This window comes from Egretta garzetta, unplaced genomic scaffold (genome assembly GCF_000687185.1).
Source record: "Egretta garzetta isolate BGI_Z169 unplaced genomic scaffold, ASM68718v1 scaffold69, whole genome shotgun sequence".
Taxonomy (NCBI): domain Eukaryota; kingdom Metazoa; phylum Chordata; class Aves; order Pelecaniformes; family Ardeidae; genus Egretta; species Egretta garzetta.
The window spans coordinates 2,327,856-2,342,865 of NW_009260790.1; the positions used below are offsets into that span (position 1 = coordinate 2,327,856).

The window sequence follows — 15,010 nt, forward strand, 5'->3', positions numbered from 1 at the left end:
CGGTGCCTGCTCCATGCACCGTGGTGCTGGTAGCATCCAGGCTTCTCCAGATTGCAAGTCGTGCCGCAGCCATCCCAGGTTAACGATGCTGCTCCGGGGCATGAAGACAACCCACTCCTTCTTGTCCCCCCACACTTGGATGGTGTCAGTGGGCTGCAACAGGGAGAAGCCCCATGAGGCTGACGTGGCTACCAGTTTGCAGCCAGTCTCAGTCTTTGCTGGCTGAGACCCTCTGTGGTCCCTCAGCTGAAAAAGAGTATTAATATAATGCCTTATTCTCCTCTTCCTCCGCGTGCTTTTGCCAGGTGGTGGAGAAGGTTAGGCAGATCTCTGACGAGAACCAGCAAAGTCAGGAGAGAGAGAAGGTTCTGCAGGAGGAATTGAGCTCCAGGCTCGTGAAGGAAAAGGAGGCATCTGTGAGTGTCGAGGTGTTCAAGAAATCCCTGCGGGAGCTCCAGGTCAGTCCCTTAGATACTGATGGCCAACTGGCAGCCAGGAGATAAGTGGCACAGGGCATTTTCTTGGCCGGAGGATAGGTTGGAAAAAAGGGGTGCTTGTGCATTGGTGCTAGCCAGCACGCAGCTCTCCGGATCGGCGAGAAGCGAGCGTAGCCCCCAGAAGTGCAGGTTGGAAAGAAATAGGAGGTGTCTCAGGGATGCATCCTCCCCTGGGCCTGCCAGGAGCCCCTCCCGGCAAAGCTGCCGACCCGTGCAGTGTCGTGCCAAAGCGTTCATGTGGTTGTCCCCAGGACTTTTTCGGAGATGTTGTGTTAATGCCGAGTCCCAGAAGCCCACCAGCTGCGGAGGCTGGCATGTTCATGGGCTGTTTTTTTTTCCAGACTTGCCTGAGGAGCTCTGGCAGCAGTGACAGCCTGCGAGGGGAGCTGGGGCGGCTGGAGGCAGCGTGCCTGGACCCCTCCATCTCGGACATCAGGGCGGCAGTGGTAGAAATGGCACGTGTCCCCCTGTCCTGGCTGGAGGGCACAGAGCAGCTTCTGGCCAGCTCAGGGATGGACCCACATGCCTCTGGAAAAGGTCCGTGTCCCACTGGGTGTCCCTGGGAACAAACCTGCTCCAGGGGGGATGTCCTAGCAAGCCGGCCGTAGAGAAGAAAGCCCAGCATGAGCCACCGCTTTAGGAATGCCAGGCTCTCACGTTGGTGCAAGTCCCAGGCGGTTTGGGCATCTAAGAAACCTGCTCAGGCAGCGTGTGTGCTCCTCACTCCCTGCCTCTGTGGCACCAGTCACCCTGCATAGCCCGTGCCAGCCGTAGGGCTCCAGGGGCTTTGTCTGTGGGATGCGATATCTGCTGGCATCATGGTTACTCAGTCAAAGTGGGCTTTGCCTTGGTGGCACGTAGGAAATGTTCCTTGGCCACGACTGTGGCCATGGTGCAGGCTGAGATCCAAACCTCAAGATTGCAAATTGCTTTGTCCTCCCTTTCCGATGCCACCTCTGCTGCAGAGTGGCAGAGCAGTTGCTGTGTGGAGTTTGCCCAGGCAGCAAGTTTGGGGCAAGAGTGGGTGGAAAACGCAGTGTTAGGTCTGTGCCAAAGCATCGCATGCTGCCAAGTGTCACGGCGGAGGAGCGATGGCTCTGATGGCAGTGTGGGAAGGGGAGCGCGGCTCTCATGGCAGCACCAAGCCTTCCACAGGGGTGCGGGATGTGGAGCGGAGTGGTGAGGGCGCAAGAGGAGCTGCAAGGCCCCTGGGGTTGGTAGGATGGGTAATGATAGCACCAGGAGGATCATGTAGCAACGAGCCGTCCTGGGCTCTTGCAGAATTGTCGGGCTTGGAGAAGATGTGGTGATGCAGCAAAACGGGTGACAGTGGGCGATAAGGAAAAAAAAAACCAATCTGCTGGTGGGAGCAGGCAGCTGGGTGGTGTGCGCAGTCAAGCTCCCTTCCAGCGATGTCTCAGCCATAGCAGCGATCTCCTGGGGGTGGGAATGTGCCGCAGTTCCAGTAAGTGCGGAGGGGAGACCCTCAGCCAGCGCCTAGGAGCCTTTCCGAGGGGATCTCTAAGCCTGAATCCCATAGCCAGAGGCTAATGAGGGTCTCCAGGCTAGCGAGGTGCCAGGGCGCAAGGCAGAACTGTTGCCCAGGAGTCTCTTCTTCGCCGACGCTGGCACACCCGCAGCCCCAGCCCGGGAGGGAAGCCCACATTGAGTGTGATTTCTGGGTACCCCAACAAGGGCGGGGAGAGGGACTGGTGCAGGAAGTTGGTGGTGGTCCCTTCTCCTCCCCGCTACCTGTGGAGGAGCATGGACCCCCACCATCAGGTGAGGAGGGGGGCAAAGGCCAGAGCTGAAGGCCAGCGGTGGCCAAAGCAAGTTTTGCAAGGGGGCAAGCGGCGTCGCCAGGGCTCTGAGGATGCCGCGGGTGGCGTACGTGGGCTGCATGCGTGCCCCGCACAGCGAGGCCCTGCTGGCTTTCGCAGGGTTGTTGGCTGCTCTCGGGAGATGGCTGGAAAACAGTCAGGAAATGGCACAGAGGAATCGGATGCTACAGGTACAGAAACTGCGTGGATTGGGGATCTTTATCGGTAAACACGATGGGCATCCTAAGGGAGCCAGTGGGGGACCCAGATGGGGAACGTATGGTAGCAGAGGTCCCTGGCTCTGCAGTAAATGCAGGGGAATGGAGAAGATGGAGCTCACCGTCAGCGTGTCAGTGTCCGTGTCCCTCACGTGGCAAGGACGGAGGGTACCCTCGAATTGTTCATTAGTGGGTGTATACAGGATGCTGATTTCTTGCCCTGCTGCCATCGTGCTTCCTTTAACACCCCGGTACCTGCTGGTTCCCCGTAGGCTGAATTGGAGAGGGTCCGGGAGTCGCAGGCAGCTTTGCTGCAGGAGCGCGTGAAGGAGCTGGAAGCGAAACACGAGCAAGACCTGCAGATAAAAATCCAGCACATTATACTGGAAAAGGACAAGGAGAACAAAGAGGTACGGTGGCATGGTTGTTTTTTAAGGAAATGACTGTTGTACAGTGAAAATAGGTGTCTGTAATGGTATTGCCTAGTGAGAGGAAGAAGTCTCTAGCCCCGAACTGTCTAGGTGCAGTCCTAACAGCCTGGGTTTTGGATATCCTCCTGTATTGATGTGGGCAACTCCCCAAAGTATCCAGGGTGGAAGTGGGAGGTGCCTGGGTAATGGCTGCTGCCGGTCCATCCCTGGGGGAAGCGGAAAGCAAGGAGCATCACCCCATGCGTGAGCTTAGGAAGCCAGTGCGTTGCCTGTAGTAAATGGAACGCAAGCATGGATAGGCTTCCGTGCAAGCCTTGTTCTCCCTCCCTGACCCCCCTGAGCTCCTTTTAGGTGGGTTTTGGCTGGAGAAGTATAACCCCTGGGGAGCGGGGGGTGGGGGGGTGGCCTGGCTGGTTCTCGCCGGGCCGCCTTTAGTCCTGGGGATGGCCGGGTCATTGAGCCGATGGTGCTGGCGTGGGACATGGTCTTAGTAAAGGTGGGAATTGGTGTTGTACTGTGTCTGTATGTTGTGACAGGGACAGCATATCATGGTGGTCTCATGAGACTGTTTGTAGTGGCTTCTGCCTCTGTCGCTTTGGGAATGTTTGTTTCCCAGCACCGAGTTTTCCTAGGAGGCAGGCGGGGAGCAGCCCAGCGGCTCCTCCTTGGTCTCTCAGCTGTGCCTTTCCCCAGGCGCTCTGGTCCCCTCCCTCACTGAGTCACCTCGTGTCCTGCCAAGGTTCTCCCATAACGTGCCTCCGCTCCAGAGCAGGGACACTTCCAGTTGCTTTCCTCCTTGGAGTTGAGGTGTTTTGGCTTAATGGTTTGATTTTGTTTGGTACTGAGTCTGTGGACTGTCAATTCTCAGATTCTGGAGAGCGCTGTTGCCGAGGAGAAGGACAAGTGTGAGCGATCTGTGGAGGAAGGAAGGAAGAAGATCCAAGACCTGGAGAGCCGCCTGCAAAGCATGACTGAGGTCAGTGGCACGCATGGGAGGTGAAGCATAACTGCTCACGCTTGGGGTAACAAAATCCAAAGGTTCTCTGTCACGGGGAGGTCCATGTGGTCAGGGGCCATCAGTGGAATGTGGGTGGGTTTTCCCCTCCAAACGCAAGTAGATGTGTATCTGTGGAGGGAAAGGTGGATTCTTGCAAGCTTGTTAACTTGATTACTGCTGCTTTCCTCATGTAGGCAATAGCAAGGAAGTCACGGGAGCAGGAGGTTACAGACTGCAAACTGCGAGAAGCTATGCACGAGCTGGAGGAAGCCGCAGCGCGAGAGGTAGTTGCCTCAACCCTTGTCTGCAGGCAGAGGACATGGTGTAGATGTGGTTTTGGTGAAGGCAGCTTCCCCGGTCCCTGCTGATGGGGGAGAAGGGCGCTGCAGCCTCCTCCCTTCCTAAAATCCTTCCCTTTCCCTCTGTCCCTCCAACTGCTAGCCAGGAGAGACAACGCTGATTGGGATCCTAAAGGAAAATGCATCCAATGCTTCCAACCAATGCTTCCACCTTGTTTCCTAGGTGGTATTACAGCAGCGGGTACTCACGCAAGACGAGCAGCTCCAAACCGTGCAGGAGGAGAATGAATTGCAGAGGCAGAAACTGCAGCAAGAAATAGTGGAATATAAGGAGCAAAGCAAGCAGCATTCTCTGACGATTGTGGCTTTGGAGGGGAGCTTGCTGGAGGCCAAGCAGCAGCAGAAGATGCTGGAGGAGGAAAATGCAGTGCTGGTGGAAAAAATGGAAGGTAGCTAAGGGTTGCATGGGATGAGTCCGGACTGGGAACCTATTCTGTGCATATCTAATATATACAGAAATGCGGAGTAGTGCATTTGCTGTTACGGGAGGCATCATGTAAGATGCTGGTTTGAGGTTTGCCTGCCTGCGGGAGGAGCTCCACGTGTCCCCAAAGAAGCTGTTTCACAGGGCGTTGCACTAGATTGTTGGGTGGCTTTGGGGACTGTTGGTAACGTGCCCCAGTCACAGGCAGGGCTTTCCCACTGGAGAAGGGCTCTTTGCTCTTTAAAGCGACGAGGCTGGGGCACTTGGGGCTGCACCTGGGCATAAGTGATCCTGTGCAAGGAAGGATGTAAGGAACTGTCTAAACACTGTTGGAACTAGGCCCTAGAAGGCGTGGGGTTCCAAAAAAGATGGTCCTGGGCCTTCCAAGTTGTCGTGAAGGAAAGGTTACACGTAGCAGAAGCAAGCAGGCCAAATGTATGTGCATTACAAAGAAGTGATTGGCCTTTGTTGTTGTTGTATTTTGTAGGGTCTCGGGATGATGGCCACAAGGCAACACCGGGAGCTTGGCTGGAGGTGTCTCCTGCTGCAGAGTCGCACAGTTGTCTGAGGTAAGCGGCGCTTGCTGCTGGTGGTCTTGTTCGGAGGGGCTGGGAGAAGAGCAGATATCGCTAGGAGAGATTGAGGAAGACGCAGGAGCTGACTGCAACTTGTCCTGAGATTGATTTTGTCCATGATGGTGATGAAAAGAGTCCTTTTGCTAGGCTGAGACAGTCGTAAGTGCATAATAGCATCAAAGCGATGCCGAAGAGCATGTGAGTGAGCTGCTGTCCCGTCCAGACAGCTCCAGGTAAGAGAGGGTGAGCTGGCAAGGCCCAGTGCCATGGACGTGAAACTGGAGGGATGAAAGGTGGTTTAGAAAGTAACATGTATGTTATTAACGGACATCAATATGAGTGTATTAATCATGAGGTGCCTCTCAGGAAGGCGTGCGCAGGCCCTGTGAAATGGGTCTTCCAAACGCACCATGAGATTTGCAATTATCTTTCTCAGGAAATTGAGGGAGGAGCTGGCAGCGGCGCAGAGTGTGCTCCTGTCCAAGGAGGCTATCATCGCCGGACTAAGCAGAGAGCTCGCCCAAATCCGAGCCACGATGTCAGACATGAGAGGTGGGTGAAGCATACTGCGTGGTTTCCGTCTTCCCATCCCTCTTCCAAGCAGTGACGAGGGTAGGTACCAGTGGGCACATGCCAAGAATGGGAAATAGATGTCAACGTCCTAAAGCAATGCTGTTGGCCTGCACGGGGCAAAGTAGGTGGCCGGTTCCCTTTGAGTATGGAATTCCTATGGTATGGAATGGGTTTGGGAATTTGGCCTTGTCCTTAGCTAAGTGCCAGCAGGGATGGTGAGTGAGGGTACCTGGGTGGAGACTGGGTGGACAAAGCTGAGTCCATCCTGCTCAAAATTCCACTGGTGGGCTTCTTTGAGCCTAAGGTATCCTAAGTCAGTAGCCTGGGAGAGCCCTGCCTGGAAGCCTCAGTGGGCAGGGCCGGGTTTTGGGGAGCCTGAGCCTGGAAACAGCGGGATGCGTGGCTTGCTCTCGCTGCCTGTGCAGTGCAGAAGTAGGGAGAGTGCCTACGAGGAAGGTGGGAAGGTAGAAGTCTGGAAGCCGGGATGTGATGGCGACCCCATTCCGCTCCAAAATGAAGGAAAATAGCCATAGCGAGTGGTTAGTTTGGTGCCTGCCCACACAAAGAGACTGGTTTTGTGCTGAGGTTTTGTAAAGCAAGGTCTGTTGGCATGGCCCAGGATGCAAGGGCTGCCATGGAGGGCAGGGCGAGGGGCTGTGGGGACAAGCTCTGTTATTGCTGATGGCCCCCACGTGGGTGCACTGGGAAAAGGGGATGCGTCTGAGAACTGCGGATCCCCCAGGGCTGGGCGATGAAAACAGCCAGGAACCCACGAAGCTGCCATGTGCCTAGGGGAACTGAGCGAGGAGCAGAAGGTGGAACTGGAGCGGAAACGAAGCCAGGTGAAATGCCAAGAGCAGGAACTGAACCTGCTCAGGGAGAAGCTATCCCAGGTGTCCAGCCTCGCGGAGGAGAAGGATCGAGCCCTGAAAGCAGCAGCTGAAGAGTTAAGGTACACACTGCCGTGACCTGAGGCTTTGCAGAAGCTGCTCTGTAGATTCTCAGCAGCTGATGGCATTTAGGGAGCAAAAGGCAACTTTGAGAGTGTCGGAATTGAGCTCAGCAGCATTGTCTCTGTGGAAGTGCCCCATTACCAACACGGGGGTTTGCTGGAGCTCATGGCAGTGGACGTGTCGCTAAGTCACTTGTAACTGAGAGAATGTGGCCGCCCACGCTGTGGTAGTCATTGGTGGGTGCCCAGGGTGCTGCTCTCCACAAGCTGTTTGGGTGACCTTCATCGGTCGTGGTGTCCCACAAGTGGTCTTGTCTCTTGGCACAGGCAAGCCCAAGCCCACTGCCAGGCGCCAGAGGGTGCCTCCCGAGAAAGGGTGGAAAAGCCGGAGGATGCTCCTGGGACACCAGCGCAGGCGGGTGAAGCCTCCGAGAGGGTGAGTCTGCCCGGAGGCTGCTGGCGTCTGGGTTTGCCAAGCGTATCGATCACACACACGGTGTTTCTCGGCACTGAGGTGAGACCTTACAGCACGTTGGACCCGCTAAGTGTTGTGTGTGCTAATGGCTGCGATAATTGCCAGTTAGAGGGGATAGCGGCGTACCGAAAGGATCTGCAAAGCGTTCCCTCCTTTTCCCAGCCTCGCTCAGCCGTAGATGCTGGCTGTGTTGGTGACACAGCAGCAGTTACAGGGTAGAATGTGCAGGATTCGGGGTAGCGTGTTGCACAGGACGGGAAGAGACACTCCTTGGCCTCCTGTGCTGAATTCCTCAGTGACGTGCCCGATGCTAGAAATGGGAAGAACTCAAAGGTGGTTGCAGCAGCAGATGGAGGGACTGTAGGAATCGTACATCCCGTACCACCACAGCGGCAGACGGCGAGGCGGGGGGGGCAAGTGGTGACTCACAGCCAGATGACGAGCGGGAGGCATCGCCCCCGTCCCGTTCCGCACTGAGGGGAGGGGAAGTGCTGGAGGCGCAGGCCAGCCAAAGCCGTGGTTCAGGAGCAAACCGCATCTCACCAAGCGGTGCCGCGGGGCAACGGCAGACAGACCCAAGCGGGCAGTTTGTGGCCAACAGTAGCTGTGTGCAGGGCACGACGATGGGCCTGCCCCGTCCCAGATTCTTGGCTCTTCGCCATAATGCAGCACGCTGGATGGGCTGAAAGGGGGAAACGCGGGTGTAGTTGCAAAGAGGATAACGGGGGAGATCGCGTGCAAATGCAGGCCTCAAAGCGTATCAGTACTTGTGCGTAGGAAACAGCAAATGCTCTGCAATAGCCCAAAGTGCAAGAGCAAATTGTGGATGTGGAGGTTCGGAGCCGTGTGCCATCCCTCTCCCAGCCCTCTGGAGCATTTGCAGGGCTGATGTCCTCTCTGCCATTCTATCCCACGAATCCATGGAGAGGGCGTAGGGTGAGGTACTCCACGGGCTTTGCTCTTGCCACGTGCCAAGCGACCAGTGTCTTTCAGCAAGGCCGTGCATAAGCCAGGCTTAGGCTGAGCTCGCGTTGAGCCGGGTGCAGTCTGGGCGAGAACTGGTGGAGTTGCTTCTTCCAGGAGCCAGCGTTGGACTTGGCCACGCTCGGGGCGAAATGCCGAGGCCTCAGGCACGAGGAAACGATCCAGCGCCAGAAGGAAGGCTTAGCTGAGCTCCGGGAGCAAATAAAGATGCTGGAGAAGAGGCGGCCCTCAGGTAAGCGTGGCTGTCGCTAGGAAGGGGAGATTGCCCGTGTGCCTTTGGCAGGCCCCGGGGTCTGTGCTGGTGGAGCACGTAACGCTGGGGAAGGCACAACGGGCTGTGCCGGGGGCTTGGGCTTCTCCCTGGCCAAGTCAGCTCTCGTGTGCAGGCATGGTAACCCGTGCAGGTGCTAGGAAAACTCCTCTGAGGCAGCCGCGGCGTGGCTGCGGGCTTTAGGAAGACACTTGGTGTTATTCGCAGGTATCGAGTGGTGGTAAGGGTATGGGTGAGAGGAGGCGGCATTTGCAGGAGCCAGCAAAGAGAGGCCAAGGGGTTTGCAGCCGTAGCTGCCGTGCAGTCAGAGCCAGAAGCGAGCACGCACCCGGCTCTGCACGATCGCTCCCACGTGCTGCTCTCGTCAAGGAACCAAGCCTTGGGTGCTGTGGTCTTGCAAAGCCTTGCAAGTACCATAGGCTGTGAGAATCCTCTGCTTGCCCTAACTCAGTCTCTTTTGGTCCTTTTCCATCGCGTATATCCCTGTATCAAGAGCAGGATGGAAAAGCAATGCCCCCTCTGCTAGCAGCTACAAGCAGAGGAGCAGTTTGAGGTGCAGTCTCTTAACAGCCACCTGGAAAAGCGGGTTTGCATCCTATTTATGCAGGGAAGGCAATGCCCAAAAGCTCGGATAACCCTCGGATAGCGATCTGTCTGCAGGGCAGGCTGGGGCAGGCTTAACTCCACAGCCTGTGCGCCTCTCCATGCACGGCCTCCATAAGGGGCAACCTGGCGAGCCTCAAAGTGTCTGTGGTGTGAAGCCACAGCATGTCTCACGGAGAGGGTGACAACATGCTGGGTGTTCATTTGCCTCCAGCTGTTGTGAACGAAGGTTCAGAGCCGCTGGTAGTCCTGGTGAAAGACCTACCAGAGAAAATAGTCCAGAAGAGAAGTCTTGAGAAGGATCCTGCACCCGTGTCAGGAGCCAAACTGAAGGCCAGCAAGGTAAGAAGGCAGTTTTGCGGTCTGTGGTGCTCGTGGCTTCTTTGGAAAAGTATTCCATGGAACAGGGAGAAATAGGCATTCAGATAGAACAACTGAAACGCTGCGGGGAGAGGGAGGGAGGGAGGTGTAAGGTCTGGCAGCGTGCAAGGTGCAGCCTAATGGAAGGCGCTGCTTGCAGGGGTGCCACAGGCTGGCTGGGGAGGGAGGCTCTGGACCACGGCGTTGCCAGGGTGGCGTTCCCGTGCAGCAGAAGGCAGGCTCGAGGCAGCTCAAGCCAAAGCCAGGTGATCTGTGGGCTCCATTGGTCTTTCCTTGTCTGCGCAGGTTCCTGGCCATGTTCTGAACGGGGGCTTGCCCGGGGCCACTGATGGGGCAGTGAACTCAGAGATGGCCGACGCAATGGACCTCGGCGAGGAGATGGTACATCAGCGATAGACCCGTTAAAATAGTACCTAGTGCTAGTAGAGGGGAGGTCAATTTTGAACATGTCACAGAAGTGATTGGCATTAGGGCTGAGCAGGAACATGATTGAGGATGAGCCGCGTGTTGCGGGATCCAGGGCGCACTCGGCATCTGCCGGGACGTCTCGGGACCCCAGAATCTGCAATGGCGCATCCTTCTCCCCTTCCCACTGAAGGTCTTTAGGGGTGTTCCCTTGGGCAGTCAGGGCTGATCCGCAAGGAGAGGTAGGGTCAGTGAGGACAGAGACCTTCACCAACTTCTGCGCTTGCTATGTGATTGGCAAGCACTGGAAGGGGCTGCCCAGGGGAGGGGTTGAGGCCCCATCCCCGGGATATTTAAAAGCCGGGCAGACGAGGTGCTTAGGGCCAGGGTTTAGTGGTGGGATGGCAGGGTTAGGGGAACGGTTGGGCTTGATGAGCTTAGAGGTCTTTACCAACCTAAATGAATCTATGATGGGCAAGAGGCTGCGGAGCAATGGAGGTGGCTGCCGGAGGGAGGTGTCTGTTGGTAGCACAGCGGGCGGGTTGTGAAAGTGGGTCTCCTCCTTCCGAAAAGGGCAGGAAAAACATCCAGCAGGGGAAAATGGGTCCTCCTGAAAACAGCAAAATCCAACCAGCCCAAAGAGTCGCGGGGCTGGGAATTGAAGGGCAGGTGTGGAAGGGGCTGGCCCAGAGCCGGGACACACAATGTCACCTCTCCGAGTGCCTCCACGTGTGCAGCCCAAAGGCACGAATGAACCACAGCCAGCCATATTTTGAGGAGCGCTCTGAAAAGCTCACCCAGGGAAAGCATGGGTGGAAGCGATGGGAAGGGGAAGGCGTGCGGCCGTCTCCTCACGCCGCTTTCATCCCCCCAGTAGAGCAGAGTGAAAGCAGATGGCTGAGCGTCGCGATGGTATGTGGTAGAGGAGATGGCGGGTTTAGTAAATAATGCATTCCTGATGCTTCCTACAGTACCTTGACGTAATTGGTGCTCTGGGAGGCCTGATGAAGGTGGATGAGCTGTCAGAAATGCGGTCGCTGAGGCACCTTCCTCGGGAGGAGAGGGAAAAAGCAGCACTGCGGAGACGGAAGGACCTGGAGCTGCTGTACGATAAGATCAGGAGCCTCAAGAGCCGCCTGGAAAGAAAAGAAGAGATGCTGAAAGATTACGAGGCCAGCGTGGAACAGCTCAGGTACCGAGAGGCAAGGTGGCCATTGCTGCCTGCGGGTCCGAGTGAGACCGCGTCCTGGGATGCAAAGTGATGGGGAAAGGAGCGGTACGTCCCCGTGCTGGGCTGTGCTTCTGCCTGGCACCGGTCGTGGTGTGGCCCTGGTATAACAAAAAAGCATCAGAGGAAATGGAGAAACAACCTCTCGTTTCTCTGCAGCGGTGCTTTGCAGAGCCTTACGCAGTTGAGCAGCGTCAGGGTCAGGGAAACCTTGGTGGGCTCCCCAGTGAGGGGCGGCCGGACCCTGTGACAGCGGTGGCATCAGCTGCGGTGGAGGGGGGGCGGTGTCAGCAGGGCCAAGGCAAGGAGCTGAAGGGAAGGGCTGTCCAGAGCAGAGGTGATGCTCCGGCCCCATGAGCTGCTGTGCAAGGGGAAGCGTTAGGGAGTGCAGAGGAAGCCATGGGCACACTTGTGCAAGCCCTGCTACTGCTCGCTGCACAAAGGCAGAAGTCTTTCTGGCCACAGCACCGGAAAAAAGCGGTGTAGAAAGATATTTCTGGGCTGGCGTAAACTTGCCGCCGTTGGCTAAGCAGGCGAGAGAGGGGAGATCGCAATCTCCAAGCCAGCGGTGCTGATGCAGTCTCTCAGAGTCCCTCTCCAGGCTTGTACGCAGAACAGAAGGGACCGCAGCCATCGCCACCATTGGGTGGGGTGGGATGGGATGGCTGGGGGGTGAGGTGGGGGAAGCCTCGAAGAGGTGGCATCTTGGGCTCAGCAAAGGCAGGAGGAGAGGGGGTTGTCCCACAGTGTAGAGAACAGGAGCAGGGAAAGCGCTTGCTAAAAGACGGTCCTGGCAAGGCGGTAGCCACTCTGATGTCCTTGTGTGTCACCCTGTGGTGTGGGGGGTCCTAGGAGGGACGCAAGTGCCATAGGGTGTTGCCCAAAAGCTGTATCTCCCAGGCAGAGCCCAGCAGGGGGTTGAAGGGGTCGATGGGGCTGACAGATGCCCCCGCTCCTGTTTCACCCAGGCTGAACCAAGCATCCCTACGAAGGTGCCAGGCGGAGATGTCCAAGCTAGAAGATGAAGCATACAGGGAGGCAGAAGAGAAGGCTCTGCTGAAAGAGGCTCTGGAGAGGACACAGCTCCAGCTGAGCCAGGAGAAGAGGCTGCTGCGAGCAGCCAAACTGCACAAGGTGAGAATGCAGGAGCAGGCGAGCAAGACCCATGAAGACACAGGGAGCCCCGGGAGCCAAACGTCCCCGTGCCCAAGCATTCAAAGGCAGGTCACGGTGGTCAGCAAGCACCTCCGAGCTGAGCGAGGTGCTGCAAGCTGTGTGTGCCCCCATGGTAGGGGAAGGCACAAGGGATGCACGGCACAGCCGGAGGAGCACTCCACCCTTGGTAAGATGCCCCAGGCAAGTCCTGCAGGTAGAAGGCAGGTGACTCCTGGTATTATCCAGAGCCTTGCGGAGGATGAGGCAAAGGAGCCTCCAGGCTGTGCCCTCCTCCGGGAGGCAGAGTGGGGAAGCTGGGCTGCATCAGGAGAAGCGTGGCCAGCAGGTCAAGGGAGGTGATTCTGCTCTGGTGAGACCTCACCTAGAGTACTGCATCCAGCTCTGGAGCCCTCAGCACAAGAAGGACATGGAACTGTTGGAGCGGGGCCAGAGGAGGGCTACTAAAATGATCCGAGGGCTGGAGCACCTCTCCTATGAGGACAGGCTGATGGGGATGTTCAGCCTGGAGAAAAGAAGGCTGCAGGGAGACCTAATTATGGCCTTTCAGTACCTAAAGGGGGCCTATAGGAAAGATGGGGAAAATCTTTTTAGTAGGGCCAGCTGTGTCAGGACAAGGGGGGATGGATTTAAACTAAAACAGGGTAGGTTTAGACTAGATATAAGGAAGCAATTCTTTACAATGAGGGTGGTGAAACACTGGATGACGCCCTCCGCTCACTCAGTTGCACGCGCGACAGAGGTGAGGCAAGCGAGCTGGCCACTGACAGAGAGAGCGTCTCCCCTTGTGGGCACAGGCGCATGATTTTGCTCTCTCCAAGATGCCCACTCAGGAGGCGTGGCAATGAAGAGCAGGGCTTGTGGTGAGAGACCCCCAGGGCATCAGGGGGCTGGAAGTGGCAAGAGCGTTGTTGGCTTGGGGGATGCCTCTCTTGCATGGGGCACCTCCATGGTGCGCTTGCTGCAGCCGGAATGGCCAAGGAGCCCAGCGTGGAGTCTCGACAGAAACTGAGAGCCCTGTGTAACGCACTTATGTAGCTTTTGTGATCAGCTGGAACATGGGGTGGGTCTGGGGACGTGTTTTGGCTGTCAAGTACCACGGTGGCTGTGCCCTTCTGCAGCAGCAGTGGGGCAGACAGCAGGCAACAAGCCGGGAGCTCGGTGCGATACCCCACTCCTGCATTTCATGCAACAGCCAGCTCCCGCTGTCAGGGACCCGGGATTTTGCAGTGTGCCTGGTCACCCCAAGAAGTTGGGCTCAGGTTTGGGCCACGCAGGGTGAGGGAGAAGGGAAGGTCATGCGCATCCCACAGGAGGTGTGAGGGCCATGCCAAGCTCTTGCGGGCGAGCGTGTCGTTCAATGTGTCTCTCTTCTGCAGCCTGGAGCCAGGAAGCCATCCTGCTTGGGAAAGCTGAAGGCCAAAGAGCACACGGTAGAAGCCACCCAGATGGGAAGCACGTAGGAGAAGGCACGGCTTGGGCCTTTGGTAGACAAAGGTCTGCAGTAGGAATGGGTCATTGCACCGTGGACTCTGACGTTGGGCAGGGTACGAGGCTGTTGGGAGCCTGTAGCTCCTTAGGCGTGCTGGTGTGACTGTACGGCATGCAAGACCTTGCTTTCCCACCATACGCGTCCCATACAGCATGGTGGCATTCATGGCAATAGAAAAGGTGGTGTGCATACAGCCCGATGTGTGCGTATATATACGTATGTGCGAATACAGGCCAGTGTATGCAGTGTACATGTGAAGTCCATTATGTGGGGTCTGTCCTGTCCCTGCTGAGGTGGCCTGGAGCACACAGAACCTGCATGGCTTGAATCACAAGTCTCGTGTCCTCTGGTCCCCGTGCAGTCATGGGGGAGTTGGAGCATAAGGCACGAGGCAGTATGGAGACGCAGCACCCCTGGAACGCCAGAGCGCAGCATTGCCCGGAGCCGTGGCGAGCCGCCATGCCGGGAAAGGAGGAAGAGGAGCTGCGCCGGTGTGTTACAGCAGCAGCGCGAGAAGGAGCCCGGGGTGACGAGAGCAAAGTCCCGGTCAGTTGGGATGGGGCAATGGCATGGGCTCACCCACCCGTGGGTGCCATCAGGTGTGGTCCTGTCTCTGTTAGCAAGGGTGAGAGCAGGGCCTGGTTTCTGGGGAGCAGCGGCTTTTTGGGGAGGCGGGTGTCTCTGCGGGGAACAGGCATCTCCCGCGCCTGTCGCCCCTGCAGCCGCTCTGCCTTGGTATCGCTCGGAGCGGTCTGGGCCGAGTCCCCCGCGGATCTCTTCAGCCGGGGGTAATGTGGGTGCGAGCAAAGCCTCGGGGGGTTTTGCGGGGGGGTGTTAGTAGGAGGAAAAGGGTCTAAAAGCAGCACAGAGGGGCCGTGGCGTGCAGGCAGGCAGAGCCTCCCCGGGGCTGCCGGGCACCCAGGGGCGCGCGATGTCCAAGGCCTAATTTCTGGTGGGGACAGTGCGGGGAGCGGCTGTGCTGCAGGGCGCTGGTTATGGTCGCAGCCGGGTTTTCCCCCTAGATGTGCCGTGGGCTTCCACCTGCGTGCTGCCCCGGGCTGCTTTTGGGGCGAGGTAGCCCCGCCTAAGGGGAACAGCGTGCCGGGGGCCCCTTGGCGGGTTTATCCGGGGGTTCGGGCTGGATGCCTGACC

The 15,010-nt window shown here is 57.4% G+C and overlaps 2 protein-coding genes across 2 annotated transcripts in view; both read left to right on the forward strand.

Moving 5' to 3' along the window:
* The window catches only part of FHAD1 (forkhead associated phosphopeptide binding domain 1), a 28,959-nt gene extending 15,745 nt beyond the window's left edge, over positions 1 to 13,214 (forward strand). The window contains exons 13-29 of the mRNA XM_035901856.1: positions 306 to 458; positions 839 to 1,034; positions 2,438 to 2,508; positions 2,808 to 2,945; positions 3,835 to 3,942; positions 4,158 to 4,247; positions 4,486 to 4,711; positions 5,234 to 5,315; positions 5,758 to 5,873; positions 6,687 to 6,846; positions 7,174 to 7,282; positions 8,402 to 8,537; positions 9,394 to 9,521; positions 9,846 to 9,941; positions 10,937 to 11,157; positions 12,162 to 12,327; positions 13,188 to 13,214. Of these exons, the coding sequence (XP_035757749.1) occupies positions 306 to 458; positions 839 to 1,034; positions 2,438 to 2,508; positions 2,808 to 2,945; positions 3,835 to 3,942; positions 4,158 to 4,247; positions 4,486 to 4,711; positions 5,234 to 5,315; positions 5,758 to 5,873; positions 6,687 to 6,846; positions 7,174 to 7,282; positions 8,402 to 8,537; positions 9,394 to 9,521; positions 9,846 to 9,941; positions 10,937 to 11,157; positions 12,162 to 12,327; positions 13,188 to 13,214 (2,223 nt within the window). The remainder of the gene's footprint in view (positions 1 to 305; positions 459 to 838; positions 1,035 to 2,437; positions 2,509 to 2,807; positions 2,946 to 3,834; positions 3,943 to 4,157; positions 4,248 to 4,485; positions 4,712 to 5,233; positions 5,316 to 5,757; positions 5,874 to 6,686; positions 6,847 to 7,173; positions 7,283 to 8,401; positions 8,538 to 9,393; positions 9,522 to 9,845; positions 9,942 to 10,936; positions 11,158 to 12,161; positions 12,328 to 13,187) is intronic.
* A 124-nt stretch (positions 13,215 to 13,338) lies between these two features.
* Positions 13,339 to 15,010, forward strand: part of EFHD2 (EF-hand domain family member D2) — an 8,547-nt gene continuing 6,875 nt past the window's right edge. Inside the window, exons 1-3 of the mRNA XM_035901858.1 lie at positions 13,339 to 13,387; positions 13,746 to 13,825; positions 14,220 to 14,404. Coding sequence (XP_035757751.1) covers positions 13,339 to 13,387; positions 13,746 to 13,825; positions 14,220 to 14,404 — 314 coding nt within the window. The remainder of the gene's footprint in view (positions 13,388 to 13,745; positions 13,826 to 14,219; positions 14,405 to 15,010) is intronic.